Below are 20,406 nucleotides of genomic sequence, written 5' to 3'. Positions count from 1 at the left end.
CCCTAGCAAATTCTGGACCGATCGCACAGTTCAGTACCAGTGGCAACGACCTAATAACCAGCCGGCCGGGCCAATACAGTGTTTGGGTGGTTGCTACTGAAACGTGTCTTCATGTGGCTAAAACCCCGACGTAAAAGGCATTACCTCGCCTCGCCGGCTGCCGTAGCATTGACCGCATTGCGCTCGCGCCTAGCAACCTCCTCGTGCTCCATTCGCTCACGCTGGGCCTCGACAACAGCATCATCAAGCCTAACTGGTGCAAATCCAGCTCGGTCGCTCACCGGAGCGTTTGGTGCTAGCGGTTTCATCCCGCATTGAAGCAGGGTTGCCTGTCTTGCACGTTTTCCAGCGTTGTTCATGTCCTACGTTTATGACTATATTTTATGTATTTAAGAGCTGATTTCCGCCTTGAAATCCTAGTTTTTGCGAAGTTTGATCGACCGGCTTCGGAGGGTACGATATTTCGGGGCTGCGGTCCCTTGGGATACTTTAGAATTTGTACGTGCTACATATTCGTGGTGCCTCCCGAATTATTGTAGCACGAACTATAAGTAGCACTACGGTACTAGCACATCGTGGTCCTGGGCAATGCGGAGGAAAGATGGGTCGGTGAGCTTAGCTACCGACAAACCCCACACGTTCCAAAGCAAGACCCTGATGTCTTTAGCCTCACGACTCATAGCACTCTAGGCGGCGCTCCCCTCGCCAGCACCCTCTGTGGTCACGCGTCCATCGCTTGTGCCCGCCGCAGCCCCGTTCCCGGCCGGGGGCTGGGGCGGGGGGGGCGGAACGTCGGACACGTCGTACTTGGAGACCATGTAGTACATGCCGTCGGTGCGCTGGTACTCAATGTACGGGCCCAGCCACTTGGGTTTGCGGCCCTCGTCACGCAGCCGCAGGAACTGCGCGTTCCGAGCCTGCTTGAGCTGACGACCTGCCGGGGTGAGGTCATCCCGGAAGGTGATGCCGATGGCCTTAAGGGCCTGGCTGTGTCGGAAAAGCATACCACGGACACGGGGGGTGACGCCGATGGTGATGTTGTATGTTGGGGCCGCCTGGTTGGGTCGTGGCTTCTCAGTGCGTACTTCGACGCTGAGGAAGGAGGCCTGGAGGCTTCCTCCACTGGCATCGGAGACGACTTGGGTGATGGCTTCCGCTGCTTGCTTAGCGGTCGCGAGAGCCGGGACGCCAAACGCGATCAGGGAGCCGGAATCGTAGTAGGCAGATTTGCCGGTCAAGTTCCTACGCTGTTTAGACCCGGTGCGGTCGGTCGCAAACGTAGGGGCCCCCGCGAGCTGAGACTGCACAGTTTCGATGATGAACTGCGCGGCCCGAACTTCGAACTGCTTCATTTCGGTCTCCACCTTTTTGGTAATTATTTCCGGAATATTCTTTTCCAGCGAGTCAACACGAGCAGCCAGCGCATCTGTCTTGCTATGCAAGGAGTCGAAGGACGCCTTGGTCTGTGTAGCATGGGTCTGAAGCAGCTTGTAAATCTCATCTAAAGATGGTTCTTTCTGAGTGGATCGCGTCATGGAGTCGCCTGCTGCCGCCCCCTCAAGGGCAGCGGCCGAAGGCGTAGGGTACTCCTTGCCGGACCTCAGAACCCGCTTAGACGGGCTTTGTGGGCTAATGCCAGCTGTTCTACAGATTCTGGATCGCTGGCAAAGCCAATGCGAGGGGCTTAGCTGTGATGTTGCCAGGGTGGTGTGGTAGGCGTGAACTATTGTAAACTATTGCCCTGCACCGTGGGCAGCAGCAAGGTATGGGGCCTATATCAGCATGCACACTACGCCAACCTTGCACTTTGCACACGTAAACCGGGCTGATAAGCAAGGATCCGGCGGCCACCAAGGACTCTCTGCGCTTTCTTCAGCCTACTTCCGCCTGAGGGAGGCTTGCAGAACGCGCAATCACTGCTAGAAATACGTGCTATTGATTGGCTGATCGGCACACCTCAACAACTTACTGCGTAACTTCGGAAGGCCTTCCTCTGCGCGTTTGTTTGGATGTCGTTATTGGCTGGCGTGCGGTGCAGCAGGGCGGTGTGCGTGCGGTGATGAAGGCTGAGAGCGCACACCGCAGCAAGGAGGGCTCAGCGTCTGAAAACATTTTTATCGTCTATAGATTGCAACCTGGCGATGTAATAGAATACAATTGATAGACGACAAAAAAAGTTACAGATGCACCCCGCCCTTTCTGGATGTGCCAGAAAAAACATAGCACTTAGCTGCGGGGAGCCACAACGGCTGAGTCGGCCTTGTGTTGTGTTTCCGTCGTTGTCCATATCCTTGTCAACCAAATCACATGCATGCATAATTGGAGAGCAAGTGCAAACGGCGCTGACTTCTGCGTCTTCTGCTTTCTCTATCTACTGGGACGCATGATGGAAGGCTAAAAGCATCGATGCATTTTCTATATGTATTCCTGAGATCATGCATAATGGACTGATGAGGCTAAATATAGCAAGTTGAAGGAATGATAGATGCTGCTGCGCACTCGGATCGTCCAACCCGCCGTGTCATATCAGGACATCACAACTTGAGGCGCTCGAGGCATGCTTTCCACAGCGAGACCTTTACAGTGCTCATTCCTTGAAAAAAACTTCAGCGGCATATAAGGCTCTAGCTAATGGCCATGCATCATCGACGCAACATGAACCAACGAGGCACGCGCCAAGGATCGTACGCCGCCACCAAAGGTCCTGATCGTTTGAGCATATCTTATTCGTCTGGTGGTTAAGGACGCTTACCACAATCAGTAATGAAGCAGAAGACCAGGCAGGTTGGTCATATCGCGACCACTGGGTCGTGACGAGAACTTGACGGCCAGGTCTCTGGGATAAGACGCTTTTCTTGGCAACCAAAGTTTCAGAGACAAAAACGCGGAGCAAATCTGCTTAGTAAATGGCGTCTTTGTAAACCTCTACCGTGTCTGAGCTTGTCTCCATATAGAGCCGCCCTTGGAGAGCTGGTTCCTCACATCCGGGACGTCTTTGCTGGGAGTTCATGGACCGTGACGGTGAACCAAAAAGCATCGGAGCAGCTAGAGCGCAAGGAGATCTAACCTTGGCCACGGTGGGTTGAACGGGGAGGAAACGGCAATCGTTTCCCGAGGCAGCCCAGACGTTGCGCGTGGGCTTATTAATTGCTGAAGGCAGAAAGGTGCATTTAAATGTATGTGTCTCCGCGAGCTACAGGCCCTGGCTAAAGTTAACATCTGCGTTTGCACCCCTGGCGCGCAAAACAAGATTTCATATGAGCGGGTGCTTACGTTAGTCGGTGTGCAATATAAGCCATCCTTCAGCTAGGGAGTCGCTCGTTTTTTTCCTCGCCAGGAGGCACCAGGGGAAACGGTGATGCTCGTTAACTGCCGATCACCCAGCCTTTCTCAATATTAGCACAAATGCTCTTAGGGTGTGTACCCAGTTGATGAGAGAGTTGGATAATGCTACGGCTCCTGTGGTGGCTTTTGCGCTCCTCAAATCAAACGCGACGACGACGGTTCTGATCCTGGATAGAGACATGATTAGGGGCTCAAAGGAGAAGAGTTCAGCCTTCTACTGCAATATCTTAATTTCTGTTCGCGTACTTGTGACCGCTAATCCGAATGCTGCTGCAGGATGGCTGCCAGATGGCGCATGAGCTCGATGAAGCGGCTGCGGGCAGCAGTCCTCCGCTCCAGCAGCAACGAAGCGTTAATATCGGCTTGGAATTTGATCTTAATATTGATGTTGTTGGTGTTGATGTTGCCAGGAATAACAAAATGAATGAAAGTTTTGCGTTGGATTTGAGCAGTCGCAGCAGCCCGCATCTGCAGCAAACAAATCTCCAGCAATCGCCGAACCAGAACCAGATTCATAACCAGATCCCAAACCAGATCCAGAACCAAATCCAGAACCAGGTCCAGGATCATCAAAGACAACAAGATCCGCAAGGTGGTGGCGGTCCCCATGGGAATCGCCAGGACGCTTGGTGGGGGACACCACGCTCCGAAACCCCTATGCACCACCATCTGGGTCCTGGTGTTTCGGAGCCGGGCCCGCACGCACAGGCCATGTACCCCGACCCAGGACAATCCCCAAGCTGGCCGGGTCCCCACCCGGGGGATGCTCTGCGGCCATCCCTGCCGCCGCCGGCAATGGCGCCAACGGCGCCGTCGGAGGGGCCCTTGCCGCCGCCGCCGCCGCTGGCGCTGACGCCGCCGCCGCCGCAGCAGCAGATGCATGGCTGGCAGCTGCTGCCGCTGCCACCGCCGACTTCATTGTACACACCGCCGCCGACGCGAAGTGCCCCTGGACAGCTGCTCTTGAGACCGGGGCCGCCACAGCAACAGCCACAGCCACAACTGCTACAGCCGCCACAGCCGCTACAGCCGTTTCAACAGATGGTGCAACAGCTCGGTCAGTCGCCCTCGGCGTTGGCGTCCCCGCAGCCGCCGCCAACACGGGAACCACCACATCGCCACGTGAGGAGGAAGCAATACCACCAGCACCAGCACCAGCACCAACACCAACACCAGCACCAGCACCAGCACCAGCACCATCCGATCCCGCAAACGCACACATATCAACACACACACCTGCAGGAGCAGCAGCAGGAGCAGCAGCAGCAGCAGGAGCAGCAGCAGCAGCAGGAGCAGCAGCAGCAGCAGATGCTACAGCTGCCTATACGTGGCCCATACGAAGACAGGTCGCCTCAGCAGATTCCGCTAGCGAATCTTTCGTACAATCATGCACGTGCGCGTACGGCAGAGGGGCAACAGGGGCAGCAAATGCAGCCGGGGGCCCCCGGTTCGTCCCGCGTGCCCCCCGTGTCGAGCATGACGTCACCGCCGCCACAGCCGCTGTATCCACAACAGCCCCCCATGCCGTACCCGCTGCCACAGTCGCCGCCACACCTGCAACAGCCGCGGCTACAGCCGCCACCACAGCAGCCGCAGCCGGTACGGCAGCCGCTACAGCAGCAACCGGAAAGGCATCTGGTGGGGGTGAGTGTACCGCACGTTACCGGGTGGGGGGAGGGCCAGCGGAACGGTAATGGCGGCGGGGGCGCCGCCGCTGACGGCGGCGGCGGCGGCGGTTGTGGCGCTGACGGCGCCAAAACAACTGGATTTGTTGGACGCACCGACGCTAGCGGCGCCAGCCGCGGCGTTGGCGGGGGTGGCATTGGCGTTGGCGGGGTTGGGGGCGTTGGCGGCGCAGGAGGAGGATCTTTCATGGCTTCCAGATCAGGTCAGTCCAGGTCTGTCCCGTACGTTGGGCTGAGACCAGGTCTGGACTCTTCCACTTCCACTTCCACTTCCACTGCCACTGCCACTGCCACTGCCACTGCCACTGCCACTGCCACTGCCACTGCCACTGCCACTGCCACTGCCACTGCCACTGCCACTGCCACTGCCACTGCCACTGCCACTGCTGCTACTGCCACTGCCACTGCCACTGCCACTGCCACTGCCACACTGCCACTGCCACACTGCCACTGCCACACTGCCACTGCCACTGCCACTGCCACTGCCACTGCCACTGCCACTGCCACTGCCACTGCCACTGCCACTGCCACTGCTGCCACTGCCACTGCCACTGCCACTGCCACTGCCACTGCCACACTGCCACTGCCACACTGCCACTGCCACACTGCCACTGCCACTGCCACTGCCACTGCCACTGCCACTGCCACTGCCGCTACTGCTACTGCCACTGCCACTGCCACTGCCACTGCCACTGCCACTGCTGCTACTGCTGTTGGTTCTCTAGGTCCGCCGCGAGCGGATACGGTTACTGGTAGCGGTGGTGGCGGCGGCGGAGGGGTTTCGGAACGAGATGTGGCGGCGGCAGCAGCGGCGGCGGAAAGATACAGGCGGGTTTATCTGCGGCGGCGGTGGAGGGGATGTGAGGGTGGCGGGAATGGAGGGGGGTGACAGAGACCGGGGGTATCCAGCGGCGGTACGGGACCTGATCGCCGCGTTTCGGTACGTTGTATTGCTGCTGCCGTACTCGGAATCGGGTTGGATTACGAGTGTGTATGTACGTGTGTATGTATGTGTTGGGGGTATCAAACCCAACCGCATTTCCTCCTTCCCTCATCTTCCCCGTCCTCGGCCGCTTTTTGGACATCGGCCGCTGTTGTTAGATCGGACCGATAATCATTTCATCATGATAACCGTAATAATCGTCATAATCATCAACATCAACATCAGCATCATATCATATCGTAATGATTACATGTTTCTCCCCTCGTCCACGCCTACCTCGTCCATACAACCCAAATCCAGGACGTGGAATCCAGATATACCCCCACCCCCACTCCCACCCTCGCCTTCTCCTCTACTTCGTTCTGATAGTCCTAGGGTTTGGGACCTTTATGAATCCCCCGACACACAGAAACATTTACATTCATACATACATACATACATACATACATACGTGCTCGTCCACACTGTCGTACACTTGCAGGGTCATCATGACCACTCCTGAGGGCCAGGCGGCGTTGAAGCTCGCTTTGCAACGTAAGGCCCAGGAACGAGCTCTTGCGGCGGCGGAGGCGGCGGGGGCGCACCTGCCGTACGACTCGCCGGAACGGTTGATGCTACAGCAGCAGGCGTACGAATCAACGCTGCGGCAGACTCAACGGCAGCAGCTACAGTTGCAGCAGAGGGTGCAGCAACAGATGCAGCAGCAGCAGCAGCAACAGCAACAACAACAACAGCAGCAGCAGCGGCCGCTGGTGCAGCTGCCGCCGCCGCCGCCGTGGCCGATGCAATTCCCTCCCCTACCGTTGCCGCAACCGCAGCAGCAGCAGCAACGTCAGCCTCCGCAGCAGCGCCGTACGGCAGAGACAACGACGGCGGCGGCGGGTTTGGGTGCGATGAGGCAGGAAAGGACCGGAAGCAGCAGCGGCGGCGGCGGCGGCGGCGGTGGCGGTGGCGGTGGCGGCGGCGGTGGCACCGCTGTCGGGAAGATCGCAGCAGCGGTGGCGGCAGCGGCCGCGGCGGCGGCAGCTGCGACAAGGGCTCGTAGCGTACCAGTCCCGTCGGGGGCCCCGGCGGCGGCCCCGTTAGCTGCGCCGCCGCCGCCGGCGCGTCAGCTAGCGGCGGCAGAAGCCGCGGCGGCTGTTCCGTACGGCAGCGGCCGCCCGGAAGGTTCTGCACGGTCCAACGCCATGGCTGGCGGCCTTCGCGCTACAGGCTCCCAACAGGTGACTGTCGTACAGGAAACAGCTTTATGGGACAAGCAAATGCGTATGCATGGGAACCCGTCCCATAATGAATGGTTGCAGCGGGATAGCGGCGGTGGCGGCGGTGGCGGCGGTGGCGGCGGTGGCGGCGGCGGTGGCGGCGGTCCACGGCCCGCGCCCATGGGCGTGGTGACGACAGCAATCAGCGGCGACAACACCTGGCATATTGAGAGGTCCGCATCCGCGACCATGCATGTCCCCGTGACGTACGGCACGCCGTATCACCAGCAAACGCTGCTAATGGCTGAGCGTGAGGAGCAGGAGGCGCGGGGGCAGCGGCAGCAGCAACAGCAACAGCAGCAGCATCAGCAGCTGCATCGCTGCAAATCGGGCTCAGTCGCTGTGTCGTACATAGGTGGCGGCGGCGGCGGCGGCGAAGGCGACGGCGGCCAAGGCGTGCTTCCAGTAGAGGTTGCGTCGAATGCGACCTATGTGGTCGGGTCGCAGGGCCTCACCTCGCCTTTCGGATTAGCGCCTCCAGCCATCCCGGCACCGCATAGGGCCTTCACGGGCGTAGTGCCGTACACATCAGCTCCCTTGGGGCCGCCTCCGTCGGGGGTTGCACCGCCGCCGCCGTTGCTGCGCTGCAGCAGCAGCGGCGTGGCCCCTGGTACCGGCGCACCAGTACACGCTCCCGGCCCGTACGGCAATACGGTTATTATGCAGCACCAGCCGTCGTACGGACTGATGACGCCGCAGCGGCCGCTACAGCGACAGCCGCCGAACCTTGCGGTGACGCCACCGGGGGGCTCTGCGGTACAGGATCGTACGGCACGTGGCCCACGGTCTTCGATGCTCGGCTGGGGCGGCATGGATGGCGAGAGCGGGTCCGGATGGCAGATTGGGACTTTCTGCCGTACAGGCCAGGATGCCGCCAGGCCAGTAGCCGCCGAGGCGTTGAACATCGAGACGCCTGCCGATTGGTCCGGAGGCCCCCGGCTGCCTGCTGCGGCGCCGGCCCTGGCGGCGGCGGCAGCAGCTATGCCCGATGTACGACATGGCAACGGCGGTGATGGAGGCGGCGACATCAATGCTGCCACGGCGGCCGTACATGAAGACATATCGTCAACATGTACGGCAGCGGCAGCGGCAGCAATGGCCTCTCCGAATGACATGGGAGCTGGGATGGAGTCACGCACTGTACGGCAAAAAAGTGGTACGGCGGACGTTGGCCAGGCTAGAGGTGCATGCAGCGACGTGATTGCTTCGGAGGCGCCGCCAATGCCTGTACAACAGCTACAGCAGCAGTACAGAGATGTCATACAGCAGACCCGGAGCCAGGAGACGGTGGCATCTTCGCGGCTCTGTGATATGTCTGCAGCAGTAGCGGAGGCCGGCCCGGCGGCGGTGCCGTACCGGTTCCCAACGACAGCAGCGGTGTCCCCGGTCATGCTACAGCCGCAGCTTTCACCGCAACGATCACTGCAGCTACAGCTACAATCACCCGCAGTAGCCTCCGCTGCCGTACCACTCCAGCAAGATTCCGTACACCCTAGAACCCAACCTCTGGAAGTCTTGCCGGATTTCCAAAATGCTCAGCCGCAGCAACAACTAGAACAGCAGCTACAGCACCAAAGTCAGCTACAGCCACCTGAAGGCTTGGCGGTTCAAGGACTTGAAAGGGTGGAAGCTGCCGCAGCGTCGCCGCTATCTGACGGCCGGGGTCACTCGGCATCGTACCAAGGCGGCGGCGGCGGAGGAGGAGGAGGAGGAGGAGGCGGAGGCTTGCTAGTCGCGTCGCCTGGGCTGCTGCCGTTACGGCCATCGTACGGCAGCGCGCCACCATCGGGCATCCAGTCGCCCTCTCTGTCAGCCGCGTCGTACGATGCAGCGACGCCGCGGGAGCTTATGCGACCCGGACCGCCGCCGCCGCAGCTGCAGTCGTCACCGCCGCAGCAGCAGCAGCTGCAGTCGCCGCCGCAGCAGCAGCAACTGCAGTCGCCGCCGCCGCCGCCGCCACTGCCGATGCCACCGCCGCCGCCGCCGCCGCCGCCGCAGCTGCCGACCTCGCCCGAGTTCGTGGCTGGATCCGAGAATCAACAGCAGCAGCTGTACGGAATGCCCCTGATGCGGTACGACAGTACGGTGTCGCAAGCGGAGATAACGCCCCAGAATCGCGACCACCAGCGGGAGCCGCCGCCGCCGCCGCCGCCTGTACACTACGCTGAGGTCTACAGACAGCACTACGAACAATACCAGCAACAGCAACAGCAACAGCAGGAACAGCAACAGCAACAGCCCACTTCCCCTGCGTTGCTGGTCCCCGTCAGCAGCCCACAATCCCACGGGTCACCTTCTCCCGGAACAGGGCAGGTGAGAAGGGCAAGGGAAAGAGGGGAACAGTAACTGCAATAGGGTTGCCTTCGGGCCCCGGGGAGATGCGTCGCCTTTTGCGGGCCTTTGCCGTATACCACCTACATATTTATTTATGATTTCTAATTGATTATTAATCAATATATTTCATTTAATTAATATTTATATTTATATTAATTATTTATTCGCCATTTCCTGAGGTGTAGCGTCGCTTCCTTTCAAGTCGCTGGTCTCCGGGTCTGTTGGCCTTCTGCTCCGGGTGCTTCTAGGATGTAACATTTGTATTGTCGAATTCATTTGTTGGGGAAATTAAGAGATTTTATTTTAGGGCTATGTTTTTGTATGTGTGTCTGCCGCGGAATTTTCACAGAAGAGTGATTTATATTAATACTGAAACCTATTTAAATGATTGAATTGAAATTTAAGATATTGGGCTCCTGTTACGTCCTTCGAAGCGAGTCTTCCCCCACCGTCATCCATCAACTGCACCAACCCAGATGCCGCTCACGGGCGTCACAGAGGTGACGGCGACGGCGGCGACGGCGGCGACGGCAGCATCCAATCCAAACACTGCAACAAGCAATGGCAGTGGCGGCGGCGACGGCCCGGTGCCGCTCCCAGCGGCGCTGATGCCGACGCCGTACAGGCCACGTAGGCTTTCCTTTGACGGCCTTAGCCTAGAGGGGTCGACCGCTCCACCGCTGCCGCTGCCGCCGGCGCCGTCGAGCTGTACGGTGCATGAGGCATCGGTTCCGTGGCTAGGCCATGCCCTGACGGGGCATCCCGCAACTCCTCCAAAACAACAGCCGCAGCCGCCCCAGCCGCCCCAGCCGCAGCAGCAGCAGCAGCAGCAGCGAGAGCCCTGGCCAGCGCCATGGCAGCCGCAGCCGCCGCATTACCCGTCTCAGCCGTTCCAGCAGTCATGGCAGCAGGCGCAACACCCACAAGCCCGGCCATACCTGCCGCAATCGTACCAGGAATGGGGAACGACCCGTGGGTCATCCCCGCATCTGCCGTCGGAACATGAGCGACCGCAGCAGCGGACGGCGCTGCCGACACCGCAGCCGGGCACGCCGCGTACCGCCCCCCACCCAGCGCAGCCGCATCTGGGGCTGCTGGGGATCCCGCGTCCCCCACCCCACCACCACCAACAACAGGATCAACAACAGGATCAACAACAAAATCAACAACAAAATCAACAACAAAATCAACAACAAAATCAACAACAAAATCAACAGCAACAGCATTTTTTTTACCAACATCAGCTCCTGTCGCCGTCAACACAGCCCCAGGCACTGGCACCTCAAGCTCAGCTGCCGTTGGCGGCAGCGGCGACTCCGCGGGGGCCGCCGCCGCAACGTGCTTTTACGCTATCGGCTGCGGCCACCACTGGCGGCAACGACCCATCGCCCTTCGCCTCGCACGCGGCAATCGCGGCGGCGGCGGCGGCGACGGCGGCGGGTGCGCCACCCGACTCCCCGCGGATTTCATACGGCAGCGCATTACCTGCCTACCGTACCACAAGCGCCACTAGCGCTGCCGCCGCCGGCGGAGGAGTGGTGGCAGCAGCGCTTGCGCCTCCGCCGCCGCTACCGCCGCATTCGCCGCTGTCGAGCGGGTTCGCCGTCCAGGCGTCGGCTCCGGGTTATTGCCGTACATTTGCACCTATGGTCTCGGAGCGCTTACCATCCTCTCAAAACTTGCTTTCCCCGGGACCGACACAGGCGATGTGCCCAAGCCCACTACAACCACTACAACCACTACAACCACTACAACCACTACAACCACTACAACCACCACAACCACCACAACCACCGCAACCACCCCAACCACTAAAACCACTACAACCACCACAACCACCGCAACCACCACAGCCACCGCAACCCGGGGCGGCGGATTTCTCGACGATTCTTCACGCACCACATCCAGTGCCGCCGCCGACGTTCGGATTGGCGCCGCCGCCGCCGCCGCCGCCGCCGCCGTCCCCATCGGCGGTCCGACTTCAGCAGCAATCACCGCCGCCGCCGCCACAGGAGCAGCAGCAGCGGCATCCGCAGCAGTATCTGTCGTACCAGTGCCAACAGGGGATTCAGCAAGTGCCTCCCTCGCCTAAGCAACGGAGGCATCAGCAATCCAAGCAGCACCACCGCGACCAACACGATTTCCTGAGACAACAGCAACATTACCAACACCAACACCAACAGCATTCGGATCAGGTGCAAATCCGCCAAGGAACTGCCGCTGCAGCAACTACGGCTGCACCAGCAGGACCGGCGCCGTACGGAGCGCCTGACACCGTTACGAACCCGTACACACCGCAGTACAGTGTCGTCCAACGCGCGTCGTCCGTACACCAACCGCTTTCGCCGCCACAATACCAGCAGCATCAGCAGCAGGATGTTGGTCCGTCCGTGCAACCTGTTGCGGCGGAGGCAGGCATGGCAGTGGCGGCGGCGGCGGCGGCGGCGGCAGCTCCGCCAGCGGCGCAATCCTCTCCAGGGAAGGAGCCCGAGGCGCCGCTACTTCCCCACCTGCCTTCCGTACAGGACATATGGGCAGCGGCGACGCATCTAGGTACGGAACTGCTCGACCTCCCCGCCGCCGGCGTAGGGGGGGGTGGTGCCGCCATGCTCATAGACAGTGAACCCAGCGGCTCATTGTTGAGCGCGGGAGATTCCCTGCCGGAGGTCGGCCGCGCGGCGGCGGCGGCGGCGGCCGCTGCAGGCGGCGGCGAGGAGGTCACCGGCGGCATGTCACCCTTCCCAAGGCGCACCGGTGGAGCACGCATAAGGCCCATTAAGAGGTACTCAAAATCGGAGGCGCAGGCACGAGAAAAGGAGCGGCAGCGGGCGGCAGCGGCAGCGGCAGCGGCGGAGGCGGCTGCTGCCGCCGCCGCTGCGGCAGCCGCGCCAGAGCAGCAGCACGTCATGGCGAGCCCAAGGCCTCGATCGGACACAGCTCGAGGTAGCGGCGGCGGCTCTGGTGCAGGAAGTGGAACCGGTACGGCAGCAGCAGCGGAACGGTACTTGACAGACGCGGGTGCGCCTGGCAACGGCGGCGGCGCCGCCGCCGCCGCCGCCACCGCGGCCGCTGGCAGGACGAAGACTTTCAGTGCTGCCGCACCGAAAGGAGCCAAGGCCGTCAGCCCCCCCAAGGTTACCGTACGAGTTAGGACGGCGGGTACGGCAGGTACGGCTCCCTCGACGGACGGACCCGCCGTCACAATGGCGGCACCGCCACGGCGGCGACCGCCCGCGAAGCGACCTGCACCGGGGGCCGGTACGACGTCAGTCGGTAGCGCGGCGGTGCCTGAAGGCGATTCGACGCAGCTTCCGCCGCCGCTGCCAGCCAAAAAGGCCAAAGGTCGACCGCGGAAGGCGGCAGCGGAGGCGGCAGCGGCGGAGGCGGGTGCCGTACCAGGCGCCCTGCTGCCCGGGGTTGCGGCCGTCGGGACATCCACAAAGACCAAAAGACCAAAAATGCTACAACAACAGCAGCAACAGCAGCGTGCGCCGCCATCGCAAATGCAAGCATTACAGCTGCTGCCGCCGCCGCTACAGCCGCTACAGCCGCCGCCGCAGCAGCAGCAAAGTGTGCAACGCCAGCGGATGGGTTCTGGGCCCATGATGTCGGAGGGGGTTTCGGAGCAACAGAGGCAGCAGCCGGCAAGTAGCAGCGCCCCGAGGAGGAGGAAAAAGAAAAAGCTGTCGTCGGAATTGCAACAGCTGCCCGGGCTCGATCTGACGACGGCGGCGGCGCCACCGCTTCCACTGACGGTGCTTGGGGCCGCGACGGGTTCGGCGACTGCTGCGCCGTCGTCAACCCCTTTGAAATCGCTCTTGCAGCAGCCTGGCGCGACGGCGGCGGTGGTGGCGCAGATGTCGTACACTGCGCGGCCGGGTGGCAGATCGACACCGGTAGGTTTCTTCTTGGGGTTTCGCGGCCCACCACCAGAGTTTTTCCCGTCCAAGGTTGCCTCGAATAGATTTCAGGCCTAGCCTTGTACGACATAGCTAAAGAATATTGTACGTGTGCTAAATCTGTGTTTGCGTGTGGATCCCGTTTGGCCTTACGTTGGCGGCAATATGAATGATATCCTGATCAAGAAACTTCTTTGGTATGTAATTTACAAGTTAGCTGAATCAGCCGAATATCTATCCAACCCTAGATAGGTATTTATTGGTGGGAAGGTGAGGCAGTACCCTCAGTCCCGATTCCCTAAGGATTTTATCAGCATCCATCCACCGCCGCCGCTGCCCCGATGCCTGTACGGCACCAGACCGAGCGGCCGCCAAAACTAACACGCCCCAAGAAGGGGGGAGGAGGAAGAGGGGGAGGAGGGGGAAAGCCGGAAGATTCGGGCGCCGCCGCCGCCGCCGCCGCCAGGCGGGTTCCGGCGGCCTCGGAACAACCCACACGAGCTAAAGCGCCGATAGCGGCCGGCCGTGTGGCGTCTAGCGCCGCGGCCGCCACCGCCGCCGCCGCCACCGCCGCCGCCGCCATCGCCACCCGGGATGACGTACCTGGCAACCTCGGCCCTGGGATATCACGGGAAGTCATCGAAGCTGCCGCCGCCGCCGCCAAAGAAAAAGGCCTCGGCGGCGGCGGCGGCCGGAAACGCAAGCGGAGGGCATCCGAGGGTGGCGCTGGCGCTGGCAGCGGTGCTGTCAAGCCGGCGGCGGCGACGGTGCGTGTAGCGGTCCGGAGGATGAGTGGCGGCGGCGGCGGCCGCAGCGACGGCGGCGGCGCTGCTGCTGCATCTGCTGCGCCAGGTGCTGCGCAGGTCCTGGCAGCAGTGGGTTGTCGTACGGCGCCTTCCGTACCCATCTGTTTCAATCGTGTTGCCAGCGGATTGCCGCCGCCGGTGCCGGCACCGCCGCCGCGGCGGTGGTCGCTGCCTGGCGTCGCTATGCCAAGCGGTACGGTGACGGTGGCGGCGCCGCCAGGCGAGCTGATGCCGCTGCAGACGCCGCCGCCGCCGCCACGGACGGCCTCATTACATGGATCATCGCCCGGTCGGCCCCGGCGTCAGCGCATCGTTGTGTTGCCCATTCGGTCCGCCGACCCCAACACAGTGCATGATCATCATCATCAGCAACAACAACAACAACAACAGCAGCAGCAGCAACAACAACAACAACAGCAGCAGCAACAACAGCAATACCAGATGCAACATCTTCGCCATCAGCAGTACCATCCGTACCACCAGTACGACCAGTACGGCAGATACGGCCTTGAAGGACCAGAGCAACAGCGAGAAGGCTACATGCAGCTGAGCCCACTGCCGCAGCAGCACCAGCAGCAGCAGCGGCACCAGCAGCAGATGATGATGATGCCGCAGCAGATGCAGCATCACGAGGCAGCAGAGGCTGCTATTGTTTCGGACGGTGCTACGGCAACGGCAACGGCAATGCGCTCAGGAATGCCGCCCGGCAGCTTCCGCAACGGCGCGGGCTGGAACGCTGGTGGAACGTCACCTCGTGGAATCGCCAGCGGGGACGCCGCCGCTGCTAAGGTTCCTTGTGTACGGCACGACGACATAGCCGGCGTTAGTAGCATCCAACGTCGACAACTGCCAAGATACGATATACCGATGGACAGGTCTGGAACTAGATCTGCGCCGGCGGCGGATACCGACGGTGGCGGCGGCGGCGGCGGCGGGGGTGGTGGCGGCGGCGGTGGCGGCGGCGCATACATTGGCACAGCAAGTGGTGCGGGAGTCGGCGCAGCTGAGACGGCGGCACAGCCCCAGCAGCCGTTGACCCGTCCGACCACCGCGGCACAGCGCTTGCGGGCGCTGTACGACAGTTGCGGATTCAGCTCGTCCGACATTTCAGTTGCGGATTTTGAATCCGAGGAGTCCGGCCTGGAGGTGGCGGAAACTGCGCAGGCAGCTTCGGGACTGGATCCAGAGTCCAGAGCCGACGGGGATGCAGAGGAGGAAGGGAAGGAAGGGGGGGCCTTAGCTGCTACAGCTACTGCTGCTACAGACGCCGGAGCCCTAGGTTCACCCACTAGGAGTGGTGGCGGCGGCGGCGGTGGCGGCGGCGGCGCTGAGGCTGTCGTAACGCTTGGCCACGCTCGCGGCATGGGTATTATGGTACGACCCCATGTACCGCCGCCACCCTCAGTGGGTGATGTCCTCGAGGTTGCATTGTACGGCACCGGGCTTCCCGCCGCTGCTGCCGTACAGATAGCCGAGAGGATCCAAAGCTGGTGGTTACGGGGCAGTGAGGAGGTTGAGGATTGCGATGATGACGGCGGCCGCAGCGGCGGCAACAATGGCGTCGGGAGGTTGCCGGCGGCGGCGGCACCGGCGGCGGCTAAGAGGACCGTCGGGGGACTGCTGTCCTGGCCAGGATGGGCTGCTGTGAAGATGCTGTGCGCAGGCGTTGAGGATGAGATTGCGTTGACGACGGCGGCAGAAGGCGAGATGGCGGAGGAGGAGGGCGTCACGGCGGCGGCGGCGGCGGTGGCGGCGGCAACCACCAGGGTCGCCGATGCCGGGGAGGTCTTCGTACCCACGACGACGACGGCGGCGGTGGCGGCGGCGGCGGCTGGCGCCCGCCTCAGTTGCGGCGGGAAGGTCTCCGTCAGCAACCCCACCAGCAGCGCTGGCAGCGGCGGTGACGGTGGAAACGACGGCTACTGCGCTGTACCATCCGTGCCGTACACCCCGCCAGTTGTACCGACGCCACTCGTTGCGAGGGTGCTGGCGGCGTTGGAGCAGGAGCGTGCCGCCGGAAGGTTTGTACGGCTGCCGGCGACGTCGGTCTGGACAGCGTCGGCGGGCGCTGACGGCGGTGACGACGGCGGTAGCGGCAAGGCCGTGGCGGCTCCTAAGGTCCCCGGTCCGGAGGAAGATGTATGGATGGTTGCGCCGCCGCCGACGAAGCCAGAGCTGGGGGGGGAAATGGTGGCGGCGGCGGCGGAGCTGTCAGGTGCGGTAGCGGTGCCGCCGAAGCCGAAGCCGCCGTCATTGCCCCCCACCGCGACACCGGACGACCCCGCTCAGACCAAGCTCGCTGCTGCAGAGGAGGAGAGACGCAAAGAGGAGGTTGCGACGGTGGAGGCGGCGGCGGCGGCGGAGCGGATCGAGTCGCCCGCGGCGGGGGCTGCCGACGGCGGCGACGGCGATGACGGAGGCCCGAGATCAGCAACTGCGCAGGATCTTTCCGGATCAGGCGGGGGAGGCGACGGGGGGGCTGCGGCACCCAACAGTACGACGGACGACGGCGACGACTCGGCCGCCGCACTGGCGTACTTGCGGCGAGAGATTCGTTTTTTCAACGAGCTATATGAAAAGGTACGACAGGGTGTATACGGCATGCTTCGTGCGGCATGCGGCCGCAAATACTTTTAATTACGGTTGTAGAAATATTTTTTCGTTATCGCAATTCGTCGTGTATGTTGACGAGCTCAACTACTAGTTGAGGATTGCGACTCCGTGTTACATTACGACTTTCGAGAAGTACCGATCGACGGCTGCCGAGCCCCCCCCCCCAGGTGAGATAGGCCCTCCCTGATACTCTGACACTCTGTGGTCGATCTCCGTAGAAGGCCCTGCGCGGCTCATGAAGGCGAGAGGGACTTCCGAAAGCACCAATCAGCAATGCCACAAAGAGGCTTGAGCTCCGTGCCGCCGCGGCGCTCTGTTGACAGCACCAATCCAATCCACCGGGGGCCTGGGACGATACTCCCCATGCCCCGGTGCACCGCTCTGCAGCAGCACTCGTCATTTTGGGGGATAAGGGGTCCGAGGGGCGCGTGGGGGCGCAAATGCTGTTGGGTCCTCAGCAACCGAAGCGCGGCGGCAGCGGCATGCACCACATATGGTGTGATGTGGTGTGATGTGGAGTGTGGTGCGGTGCGGTCCGACCCTCCCCCCCTGTAATAGCTGGTCGCGGAAAAGGCCTCCAGAGATAGTGGCTGGTGGAAAGCGCTTAGTGCGTACTTGTAGTTGTTGTGTGTGCCGTACTGTGTACGGCAGCTACTACACACCCTCATTTTTCACCACCTTTCATATTTTGAATCCTTCCACACCGCACCACACCTACCTACCTACCTACCTACCTCATTCAACCTACATACATACTTCACTTCACTTCACTTGCACGCTCACAGGAAGTCCAAAGCCTGCTGGGGAACCGGCGGAGAGCTACCTGCTGGCCAAGCGGCAACACCCGCACAACCTGAATCAGGGCCCAGCGGCTGCGGCAGCCGCGGCGGGTGCTGTACGGCGGGTGCTGTACGGCGGGTGCTGTACGGCGGTCAGGATTAGAGTCAGCGGCGGCACTGGTAACTGCCATAGTGGCGAGCTGACGTGGACTGTGCCTAGTCTCCCGCGTGCTCTGGTGAGACGAGGTGGTGGTGAGCAAGGGCGTGTGTGTACCTGCAGAAGCTTCCTTATGCAGGTAGAATCACCGCCCTTGCCCACCGCCCTTGGTTTGTATGTGGTGTGTGTGGATGGTTAGGTGGGTTGGTGTGCATGCACATGTCTTGGGAGAGAACATTGCGTACGGCGACACGTAGTATGTGTACGTATGTATGTGTGTGCAGCGGGGTTCGCTGCGGGACACTCCATGCTAGAATCTCATCTCCGCGGGTGATGTGTGTGATGGGGGAGAAACTGACCCGGCGAAAACACACTCGCGGGTTGTGTCGACAGCGGGCGGTTTGGAGAACCTTGAGACATGTCAACTCTATACACTCTCGTTGCGTTATACTATGTCCTTTACCTAACTTGTGGCTCTTAGGCTCTTGGTCCTCTGCTGGCCGTTGTATGGGCACTCCTCGTCACACCTCTCTGGGTAACTAACGCAACCGAGGTGTAACACACCGCTATGAAATAGCTGATCCCACTACGCACCGAGCAGAGAACAATAAGGCCTTCCGTCGTTCTGGATGTTTGGAAGTGCCGTGAGAGTGGTTGTGAATAAAGTACCTTAAGTAACCGTCTTCAGGGTGTTGGGCATGGGTATTCGCATCTTTGGGGGCACTTTCCCAGGTCGGGAGGTTGAGGAGGGGACGCGGAGAGGACTGACGGAAGGAAAGGACCCGGTCTGTTAAGGAAAGAAACGGTGGATCGGTCAGGTAGGGATTAAACAACGAATTTTATGCTCTGTCGCTGCTGGCCTTATGGCGTCGTGTGGTCGTCAAATCCAGGTTTCTCTGCAAGTCCTTCTTAGGCCGCCCCAAACGCCCTTAGGACGAGGTGCAAAAGCCGTTGGCCGTTGCGCCGAGATTGCTGGGACGCAACTGCAAAAATACTTGAGGTGGATTTGAGGGTTGGATATGGACTAGTATATACATGCTCGGCGGTGAGGTGAGGCTTTTGTACTCGCGCGTGCATAGTCCTGCAACTTGCATGGCACACGCGGATGATCGACTCTGTTAGGAGTGTATACACGATGAAAAGAGAGGTGGTGTTGCAGTTCTTGACGTGCTTATCTGTAGTGCGGACGCTTTCGGACATTTATGTGCATATGCTGCTGTTGCTGCGGAAATGTCGACGAGGCGTTCCTCCCAAAACTTTCAGCACGGGCGATGAGAGTAGAGGCCTTTCTCCCATAGACTGCGTTTCCGTCCTTGTAATTGTAAACGGTTGTCAACATGTCAGGATATAGTAATGCGATAAGATCCATGTCAGCGGTGAAAGACAGCGAAGTGGAAACCAAGCTCTGCCTATAGCTGTGTGGCTAGTTTCCTCTAGGCGGCCTAGGAGACCAGGCGGCTGCACACCGCGCAATCAGGCGTGCCGAGCCCATCAGGCGAGAGCCGTGGCCCCTAACCCCCACCGGCCTTTATAGACGGGGCTCCCCCGCACTTGTGACTTAGTAACTTGTTATCCAAGCGAACTTACAAGGTTTCCCAAGAACAGCGCGTCAACAGTCATCTGTAAAACTCGTTCTAGCGCCTTCGTCAGTGAACGAAGCCATAAGAGTCAACTTCTGGTAACAGGCACAGCTGTGAATGCAGGAGGTACATCCAGGTGATATGATGCCGAAGGTCCGTCGTGTCCATCCTTCAGGCGGCAAGCACATCCATCATAGAAATAGATGCATCCCATTCAAAAAAGCCACGCGGTCACAAACCAACCCACACATCCACCTAACGACCGCCAGAGAGCAACAAAACAGCGGCGGCGGATGCGGAACGCTCCTGCGCCGCTTTGAGCGAAGCACGGGAGGATGTAAAAACGTCGTCGCCGGACGACCGTATCTCCAGCAAGACGCGGATGCAATGAGGCACAGGATTCGAGGCGGCCTACTGACGCCATGCAGGCCATTGTTAAGGCTCAGCGCTTGAACAGGGGAAAAAGCGGTTTTCAACAATGCAGAGCAGCAGAGGCCGCAAGCAATGGGCACATACAGGATACACGGACGGTCGTCTTTTGCCCCATCCAATTCCCAAGCTCTGTCCGTATATGTCCATCTATCTCCAGGATTGCGAGTCGACTCACATCCCACAGCTGGCTTCTTGCTGTAGTGGCGGGTTCACGGTAACGGCAACGGGTTGCACACGGCCACATCAAGAATGGCAAAAATATCCCACACCGGCTGGACAGGCGCGAGTCTGCCCCAGGGGTTTCAGCACCTCCTTGGCCTTTCTCCTCATCCTTATCCTTGCCGGTGTGTTCCATCATCCACATGCCCAAGGCCTTCCCAATGATTACAGCCATGTGGGACATGATGCCGGAACACAAAACCAACATTGTGCTGCGGCCGGAGCACAACCCGCAGCAACATGTTCCCACCACACAGCGTCCAGGTCAGTGACCCCCGTGACCCCTCGAGCACCAGCAGCGGCAGCAGTAGCCTCCGACAGCGCCAGAGAGGCGCTCCAACCGGAAGGTCTA

At 60.9% G+C, this 20,406-nt stretch overlaps 2 protein-coding genes across 2 annotated transcripts; one reads left to right on the top strand and one right to left on the bottom strand.

Annotated features, from left to right (window-relative positions):
- Positions 1–686: 686 nt before the first annotated feature.
- On the bottom strand, positions 687–2,525 carry VOLCADRAFT_100239 (uncharacterized protein; the record flags this gene model as incomplete). The annotated part of the gene is made up of 3 exons (XM_002958851.1): positions 687–1,688; positions 1,970–2,066; positions 2,500–2,525. The coding sequence occupies 3 exons, from the start codon at positions 2,523–2,525 to the stop codon at positions 687–689; spliced, it is 1,125 nt and encodes a 374-aa protein (XP_002958897.1).
- A 653-nt stretch (positions 2,526–3,178) lies between these two features.
- VOLCADRAFT_100238 (uncharacterized protein) lies at positions 3,179–18,822 on the top strand (the record flags this gene model as incomplete). The annotated part of the gene is made up of 13 exons (XM_002958867.1): positions 3,179–3,265; positions 3,622–3,903; positions 4,303–4,467; positions 4,888–5,243; positions 6,455–6,580; positions 7,826–9,043; positions 9,317–9,548; positions 10,046–13,465; positions 13,828–14,235; positions 14,332–16,854; positions 17,275–17,410; positions 17,673–17,902; positions 18,757–18,822. The coding sequence occupies 13 exons, from the start codon at positions 3,179–3,181 to the stop codon at positions 18,820–18,822; spliced, it is 9,249 nt and encodes a 3,082-aa protein (XP_002958913.1).
- Positions 18,823–20,406: the final 1,584 nt, after the last annotated feature.

This window comes from Volvox carteri (genome assembly GCF_000143455.1).
Source record: "Volvox carteri f. nagariensis unplaced genomic scaffold VOLCAscaffold_109, whole genome shotgun sequence".
NCBI classification, from domain to species: Eukaryota; Viridiplantae; Chlorophyta; class Chlorophyceae; order Chlamydomonadales; family Volvocaceae; genus Volvox; species Volvox carteri.
The sequence above is the reverse complement of the archived record's forward strand: the minus strand, read 5'-3'. Positions and strand labels throughout refer to the sequence as shown.